General features: G+C 38.1%; 1 protein-coding gene across 2 annotated transcripts in view; it reads left to right on the top strand.

Annotated features, from left to right (window-relative positions):
- mmp17a (matrix metallopeptidase 17a) overlaps positions 1-9,005 on the top strand; it is a 145,887-nt gene that overhangs the window by 48,182 nt on the left and 88,700 nt on the right. The window contains exon 1 of one of the 2 annotated variants that reach the window (XM_014002420.1): positions 1,763-2,268. The exons of the other annotated variant lie outside the window; for it this stretch is intronic. Coding sequence (XP_013857874.1) covers positions 2,131-2,268 — 138 coding nt within the window. The 5' untranslated portion in view covers positions 1,763-2,130. Of the gene's footprint in view, positions 1-1,762; positions 2,269-9,005 lie in introns of those variants that run through there. 2 annotated transcript variants of the gene reach the window in all.

Genomic DNA, 9,005 nt, shown 5'->3' with positions numbered 1-9,005 from the left:
ACACACACACACACACACACACACACACACACACACACACACACACACACACACACACATATCTGACATGCTGTCACAGTGAGAATAAAGCCCATAGGTAATTACTATCTTTAGGGCGATGACTTTTTGTCTGAGATGACTCATGATTAAGGTCCAAAAAGATTAAATAATAGACCCCTCTGGCTGAAATCACACACTCTCACAGCTGTTTGAATAAAGTCAAAGAAAAACCCCATTTTAACCTAAAGGAAGCTTAAGGATCAAATTTCAAAATAAAAGTGCATTAACATGAAAGCGCGTGGTGATTCACTTTTTGTAAATGTCTTTATAGACTACAACTAAAAAAAACAATTAATTAGAATTAATTGTAGACACATTCTTTGTTTTTAAATCAATAAATCACTCTTTGAACTGCTGTGGGAAATGCATAAAATCTAAAGTTGTTATTTTCACTGTAGGCCATTTCATTTTTACAGATGTTTAACACTTCAGTTCATCTAATCAGTGGTTACAGGTGATTTAGTCCTTCAGTTGGCGTACTGTAACATTTTTCCTTATGTTCTTCACCTGAATAATCAGTTTGGATTAGCTTTTTAAAATGATTGGGCAGTGAAGTTTAACTTACATGCGAAGTCGTGCAACTTTACTTCTTGTTTTATTTTGTAGCATCTTTGTTGGTCTTGTCTTCTTGTCCTTTTGTCACACCCGCTCCTCATCTTTGTGATCCCTCTGTGTATTTGATCATATCAGCTTCCATTTGCCCAGTTGTCAGTCCTTCATGTGGTCAGTTTACCATGCTCTGTTGAACCTATTAAAAAAGCACAAGTGTATTTTCAAAATGTGCAACAACATGCAATATTCCAGATAATGTCCACCTAAAACCCCCTGACTGATTGGTGGTAAAATACTGAAATAGATACATCATCATCATCATCATCATCATCATCATCATCATCATCATCATCATCATCATCATCATCATCATCCCTTCCTTGTTTTGTGACAATTTTATTGTAGTTCTCATAAAAAGACAAAAGTAAGTGATTAAACTTTAACACTCAGAAATATGATTTTTTTTTTAGCTCAGTGTTTGTACAACTGTCTGATTTTTGTGTTTGTTTAAGTGAATTAGTTTTGGTGGCCATTTGAATCCAGTTGAGTCCAAAAGGAAATACATTGTATATAAAATTCACTTATTCCTTTTTGAAAGTTTCATTACTATTCAGTTGTTGATCCATGTGATATATTTTGCTAACAGACATGCACAGTTGACTGTAAAGGTAATTAGGATTTAAAAGTAGCCAATCTTGCTTGAAGTATGAGCTCAAATAATATTTTGTGAATGCCTTTCAGCAACTTAAAAATAAATCACCTGAATATAATATTTAATTGGTTGAGTAGGCAGCTGTGGCGGCCAACAGGTTTAATATTAAATATTAGCTAATCGCTAGATGTCCATCCAGGGCTCACTTTCTGAGATTAATTAAAATCCAGCCAGTGCTTCATTGGATATTTTGCTAACAGACGCAGAATACACGAGCACGCAAATGCGCGCGACATTTACACGGCTCGTGCTCCTGAGATGTTATGGTTTTAATAATTAGAAACTTAATAAATAAATAGGTCACGTGACTCAGTCGACCTAATGATTTGGTTTTATTTTGAGGTTTTCTCCCGGAAACTGAACGCGTAATTGTGTCTGGCTTGAATCTGTCGCGCGCCACTCAATCGCGCGCAGCTGCCAGCTGCTGCTCCCCCCTCCACTTCTATTTCCTCGTGCTGCCTGGAGGAGCTCGCGCGTCTTACCACAGGGATCGTCCCACCTCTGGCGGACTTTGAGATAATCTACAGTTCCATTAGCTCTCAGTGAAAACCAGAATTGTTTTTATTCTCTTTTATTATTATTATTCTTTTTTATTGCATCGCAAGTTTTCGTGCGGAACAGAGCGCCGTTTCAGTGTTTGGTTCACGRGCGCCGGTGTTCATGTGTTTTATGTGTTTGCGCTCAACAGTGAGGTAGACTGAATTCCAACCCCCCCTCCTCCCGTGTCGGCTTGTGACTGAGTCCGTGGATGCGACTGTCGGGGGTCGGTGTCTGAGCCCTGCAGGACCCACCTGTCATAGGGCATCATGGTTTCTGTCGTTCTTCTCAAGCGGAGGAGGACTATCTCCTGTCAGATGCTGCTGCTGCTGCTGCAGATGTTGGGTTTGTTACCCGAAACGCGAGCGGCTCCTTCTCTGACTACCGAGCAGCTGGACACTGGGGTGGTAAGTTTTTTGGATCCTGTCTCTACTTAACAAAAGCTCTGAAGTTTTCCTCCACACCAGAGCATCTTTTTTTTCCCTCCATATTCTTCCGCGAACAACATCTCTTCTTTCTTATCTGGGTTTCTCCACGTCCAGTAAAAGAGCAAGTGCTGTTTTCTCCATATACTTGCTCTGAATGTTAACATCGCTCCTCTGCAGTCCAATAGGAGGCAGCGCGCCTGGACAGCATATCTACAGCATGATTAAAGCTAAACATGTGGATGAGAGCCCCCCCACCCTTCTTCTTTAGAGTTATCTCAATAAAAATGAAGTTATTTAAGAAACAAAGGAGATCTGGTTTGTCTTGTAGCGGGTTATTTTATATAAAGATCCTACATCCTTTGGTTATTTCTCTGAAATGTTCCTGAGAGATTCTGTGTTCAAAATTGAGGAATTCTCTGTTCAAAACTAAGGATCTAGCTTTGGATTATTGGACAAGACGATCACATTTATCAGTATCAGCATCGATGACTGAGGTATGTTTGATCGGATGTGAAGAAATTAAACTCTCTACAGTTTTGTCATGTTTTAGATTATTTTTCAAAACCAATTGGTAGCCTACTATAGTGATGTTCAAAATCCTCACCGAAGCTTTTTATGGTTAACCATCACTGACTAACATCACTGATTAAAGCTTTATGGGAGTTGAAATAACATCAAGCGTTTGAGCTCCAACTCGTGTGTTTTTATAAGGATTTGAACAAGTCAGCTGAAATAATATTCTGGATTTTGACTTCATATTTCCTTTCGAAGTTTCCTCTGCTCTTAAGTGAGCAGTTTTTCTTGTTTTCTTTCTTTCTTGTTTCATCATAGTTTCATTGTGAACTTTTGTCCATTTCGAAATGGAGCTTCTCATCGGACCAGTAACAAATTAAGTAAACCGAGGACAGTAAGAAGTTATAATAGAGAAACTTACAAGCTTTCAGTGTGGAAAAACTCCAACTTACAGAGGACAAAAATCCTGAAATCCTGAAATCCAGACCCGATGAAGATGCAGGTTAACGTCAGATAAAATGMGTTTAAGCAAAAAGTGAGTCTGGTCCCATCTGATAAGGACTCCTATTTCCTATCTGTTTAGCTTTTCCTGCAACTAAAGCCTTGGAAGTGAAGTTTTATATAACAGCTGTCCTAGAGTTGGTGTTTATRGATGGCTTGTTTAAGTCACAAATCAATAAATGTTCGTTTTAATAAAACGAGATCAGAGTAGATTTGGTGTTTGTTCACGTCACGTCGATCAGTCGAGGRTCTGCAGTCCCTAGATGGGCAGCAACCAGTGTTTGAGAACCTTGGATAATGAAGTATATTRTTGACTAGAAATGCACTGATTGCAGTTTTTGATTCCATCTTCGAATTTTTTGTAAAACCTTGACCGTCCAATTTTGATTTCTATCTTCTGATGATCCTAAGCAGGAAACCGGCACAGATAATACATGGATGAGAAAGTCTTTCCTTTTGGTTTGGCTTCAATTTAAAAGTTGTGTGTTTATAGTAAAATGCTTATGACAAAATAAAAAAAGGAAAATGTTTAGATTTCCTCATAAAAAAGGATGAGGATATAGGTTTCTGTCTCAAACAGTATAACCATGAACTCCTCCAGGTTACAAAACAGAGCAATTGTTTCAAATAAAAACTTATTACAAAGGTATTGCAATTTTTTTCTTATCTTTTTTTCCTGAGATGAAACATCCCTAAAGTTTTCATCTTTTCTTTTATACGACACAGACTATCAGCGCTCTGAATAACGAGACAAACTGAAGCAGTTTCTAAAATAACAGCGTTTTAACAATGTCAGATCTACTGTTAGAATGGTTTTTTTTTCATGTATTTGAACGATCAGTTTTAATGATGATAGCTTTACAACTGGACAAAGATAAAAATCGTTTCCAATCACCTCCATCTGAATCACTTGTTCTCCCATTTGGCCCGTCTGAGTAAAACTTTTAAAACCTAATTTCTGTAATGCACATGCAAAAAACAGCAACAGGTTAACCCAAGCCATCTCTTTATTCTATTTGCTGTTGACTATAGAGCATCAGGGCAGCTGGAGTTTTGTTTGGTAACTCTTGCGCAAAGTTCTCTGGAGAACAGCAGACAAATGCAGCGGTGTCTCCAGATGAAAGCAAAGGAAATAATAGTCAGAGTAGGAGCTTTCATGCATTTATAGAATGAGCTCTGGGAGACTCATAGCCTCTCTGCAGCCTTAAGTTACAAGAACTGTAAGTCTTGTGATATCTGGTGTGTTTTGGCCCAATTCAAATGTCTGTAGAGACGAAGCAACACCAGTCCAGTGAGACCAGTCTCTATGGAATCAACTGGATTCAGTTTATCAATCTACTGCTCGACTAGTTGATACCATAAGTTCCTTTTATTTTCTTGGTTGTGTTTGTCTCATGCTTGGCTTATCTGTTATGTGCAGCTTCTTTTAAAAGATGAGTATTATGCAAAATAGATTTTTTTTGCTTTAAATCATGTTCTGATGTCATTCCCTAATTAAAAACACACAGTGTTGCTTTGACTCATTCATACATGTTTGAGAAATCCTTGAATCTCCTGTGGTAGACCTTTGGAGCTGCCGAAATGCTTGTTGGTACAAAGCWCCGCCTATTTACCCAAAGCTCCCACCTGGAATGCTGAGGCATTGTAAGTGGGAGTGTCAGAAATGGTAGGAGGTTCTTAAAGAGACAGAGGCCAGTTTCAAGGCATTTAGATGATAGAAAGTCAAATTTATTTTTAATATGTACAGCATTTTCATAATAACTGAAGGTAACAGTTATTTGATTGTGGAACAGAATTGAACTATTTGCCTGGAAAATATATAATACCCCCCCCCCTCCCTTTTTTAACTGAATCAGTACACATTATCTTGTAGTGGAGAGCTGCTTCTTAAATTGATGGTTTTGAGCTGCTGCAGTCAGCCATTTTGCTGGCTCAGTGCAACACTTCCATCTCTGATGGACTCCATGGGTAAAGACTGCTGGCTCTCTTGAGATAGAGATTGTCTAGCTTGAAGAAAACATATTCCCTGGAAACCGCATGGTATAATTCTCACTGGACCATAGACTTATTTATTTATTTTTTTGAGGGGTAGGAAGTAAAGTTGCTGCTGAAAAGTAGTTTTCTGTTCTCCCACAGTTCACCCTGAGCAACAGAATGTAGGAAKCTCCTGAGCCCAGAACCACAAAGACATAAAAGTGCCTTTCAAGTTTATTGTTTTGAACCTCTAGATTGGTCTTTTTTATCCAAGTAACCTTGTGGAAAGAAGCTCTTTGCCTGTATGTCTGGGGCAGGCCTCATATCTGGACTGTTCTTAGCAATAATACAGACTGTTTTTACTCTCAAGAGAAGTGGATTTGACGTAGTTTGAAAGAATTTTCTAMGAGAAGGTGCAGTTTCTTTAGTGTGTTTGTATGAAACCATTATCGTTGAGACAGAAAAGCAGCAAAAATTAAGTTTATAGTTATATCATTGATAATATACAGTAGGGCTGTGTATTGGCAAGAATTTGGCGATGCGATACATATCATAACAGAGGGGTCACGATACGATATATCCCYATATACTGCGATACTGTAAGCAAGGCAATATATTGCGATGTATTGCGATTTTTTTGTCCAAAAATTCTATTAAATAAAAACCTCTTTACTGGAAAAAAAAAGAAAAGCTAATGTTTACTTACAATGCTAATGCTACCCTTACTCTCTGGTGCTCAAGAGGTAGAGGAGCAAAATGGCTGGCTCACTGCTGCCAACTAGTGGTCAGAGGCTGAACTACAACATAAAAATGAACGGTTGGCAAGAAGGTTGACATTTTAAACCTTAATTAAAAATCGATACAGGGCTTTAGAATATCGATACAGTATTGGGAAATGAAATATCGCGATATTTCAGTGTATCAATATTTTCTTACACCCCTAATATACAGGGAAGAACTGAAAAAGTAGGGCTAAGTAGCAAGTTGTAAACAGAAAGTTTAATCTGAAAAAAAAAACAGTGATGTATATTTTGCAATTTCAGGTGCCTGAAGGAGTTTTTTTTGCTAAAATCTTTGTAAAAGAAAAAAAAAACCATTTTTACACACATCAAAGTCATTTTAAAAATGCAATCTGACTAACTTGTTCATCATGAAAGCAAGAGTGTATCAGAGGACAGCTCAGAATAATATTAGCTGGCCAGTGACTGATTCRTTGTCACCGGGGAGCCAGAGGACTCAGGGAGCATCATTCTGCTTCACTGGAAAAGGCTGTAAAGTGCAGAAATTATCAGACGATTGAACTCACAATTTTCTTTCCCCGCAGTGGATATATGTTTGCATGTGCATGCATCTGTGTGTGTTTGAAAGTGTGTGTGCCGGCTGTACTCTCAGGACATGAAACAACCCATACATGCAGCATATCTAATGGCTTCCAGCATTGTGTATGGTGCCAGTTACAGTTGGCCTTCTGTTAAGAGAATTGGTCACTGTGTATGTTTTGTCCACAACAACCAAACTTTATGTTCTTCAGGGGCTCAGCCACTCACTCACGCACATATTAGACATATTCATTTTATGGCTGCACCAATATCCAGCATCATCTTTCTCTGCAAAGCTCTGAGTTGCAATTTGGGCTCTTGAGGGAACTGAGTCATAGCAACTAAACTTTAATGTGCTCTGTGTTTTCTGCTCATTATATTATATTCCTCTTGAGGAGTGTTTTCTACACTGAAGTATGACAGTGTGAGTTCCCAGAGGAACTATTCTCCAAACATATAGTGTTTTTTTTTTTTTCCGAAGAGAGGACATAAACTAATCAGATTAGCTGTTGATACATTTCTGTAAATACTGGGTATTCAGTAAACTGTTGAGTCAACAACATCTTTTAAACTCTGCTTTAAATTGTTGCCAGTGACAGACCAGGCATTTTATTGTTTTAAGCAATAGCCATATGTTCTTGTTTATGGGTTGTGGTAGCTCGGTGGTCAGTGCCGCGGTCTCGTAACCCCGAGTCTGAAAGTTTGAGTCCAGGTTGCATCAGGAGGGACATCTGGAGTAAAAACATTTGGCAAATCTTTCYTGCAACTTTACTTGCTGTTGCAACCCCTGCAAAAGGGACTTTTACGCTCAGTGAACATGATGTTTTACACAAGGCTTTGCAACCTTTTATCCCATTAGGATGCTACAAAAATTGGAAACAACTAAAGAAAGGTTTTCTGTATCCACTTCCCTTTATTTAGAGATGCGGTGCTGTCTGTATACTTTTTTTAGGGGGGTATGTGGTGAAGCTCAGGCTGCCGTTTCACTTGTTTCAGTGTCCAGAAGTCTGTAGCCTTTTGGGTGAATTAAAGCAATGGATTTCAGAAATGCTTTCACATCCCTTTTGTTCCATTTACCTGTTGACTGCCTCTGCACATCTGTTCGACTCCCTGCTGTTCTGCCATCTCCTGCTTTTCTTACCCTCAGTGATTTCTCCAACAAAGAATTCATCCAAGTTTTTTGTTGACAGTCACATTGTGTCGTGCGCTTTATATGTCACTGAACTTGTCCTCAGTGAGCTCTTTGTACAGCTCTATGAACAAATCGGGAGAGAGCCATTCCGCAACACGTTTTCTGGAAAGGTTTATAACCTGGATTTGGTTGGAGAGCCGTGTTCTATATTTAGCAGCCTGTCAGGTGGCTCAAGATTATTTTACTTGCTGGAAGAACATGGAACACAGGTAATTAGTCCCTTAGACCTTTGGTTAGGAAAAGAAAACCATCTGGCTGCCTGTCCAGTGTGTTCCCTGCCTTTTTATTCATTGACCGCTGAAGAAAGACATCAGTCTCTCGCCACCCTGAACAGGATTACGCAGGTACAGAAATCAGATTGATGGATGGATGTATAAAGAGCAGAGATGTATAGTAATGAAGTACATTTACTATGTTACAGTACAGTACAGTAAAGTGTTTTTTTAAACATAAAGATATTTTTACTTCTTTACTTTGAATTCACTTATGTCAACTGGTTCCACTAAAGAAGCAAATTGAGCAATTTACACAGTTTCTTTTTAATAAAGTACGTAAAAGGTTTTGTCTCAACTTGGCTTAATGAAACTAGTTGACATAAACAGGTTAAGTAGATTCAACACTTCATTTCTTAAAGTGTATGTAAAAGTACTTTTACTTTCCCTGTTAATATAAGAAGCTTCAATCTCATTATATTGATGTATAATGACTATAAAGGCGTTTGTTCGTTCATTCATAATTAAATAATTAATTCTTTCATTAATGTAAGCAGTTTTTTAACTTTTACTTGAGTACTTTCTCATCAGAATAACCATTTCCTTTTAATGTATTTTTACTTTTACTAATTTATTTTTATTTAAAGCATTTTATACACCTCTAATAAAGGGAAATTAAAACTCCTGACGGTGAAATTATATTATCCAAGAGATTAGTAAATTCAAACTGGTCTACCTCCTCACCAGCTCCATTCTTGTCTGCAGTGGGGGTTGGGGTGGAGGGTGGATCTGTTTTTAGATGCATTACCTCACAAACATGGGAAGTTTTGAATTTATTTTTAAATGTCAAAAATAAATTTTGTTAACGTGAATCAGAGTAGATGCTTCGCGGTGCTGTTTGTCTTAGAAGAATTACCGTAGATCCCTTTTCCTCAGTTCTTTGCTGAATACACACACACACACACACACACACACACACACACACACACACACACACACACACAC

This window comes from Austrofundulus limnaeus, unplaced genomic scaffold, assembly GCF_001266775.1.
Source record: "Austrofundulus limnaeus strain Quisiro unplaced genomic scaffold, Austrofundulus_limnaeus-1.0 Scaffold13, whole genome shotgun sequence".
In the NCBI taxonomy this organism is placed as follows: domain Eukaryota; kingdom Metazoa; phylum Chordata; class Actinopteri; order Cyprinodontiformes; family Rivulidae; genus Austrofundulus; species Austrofundulus limnaeus.
This window is presented reverse-complemented; position numbering and strand designations above follow the sequence as displayed.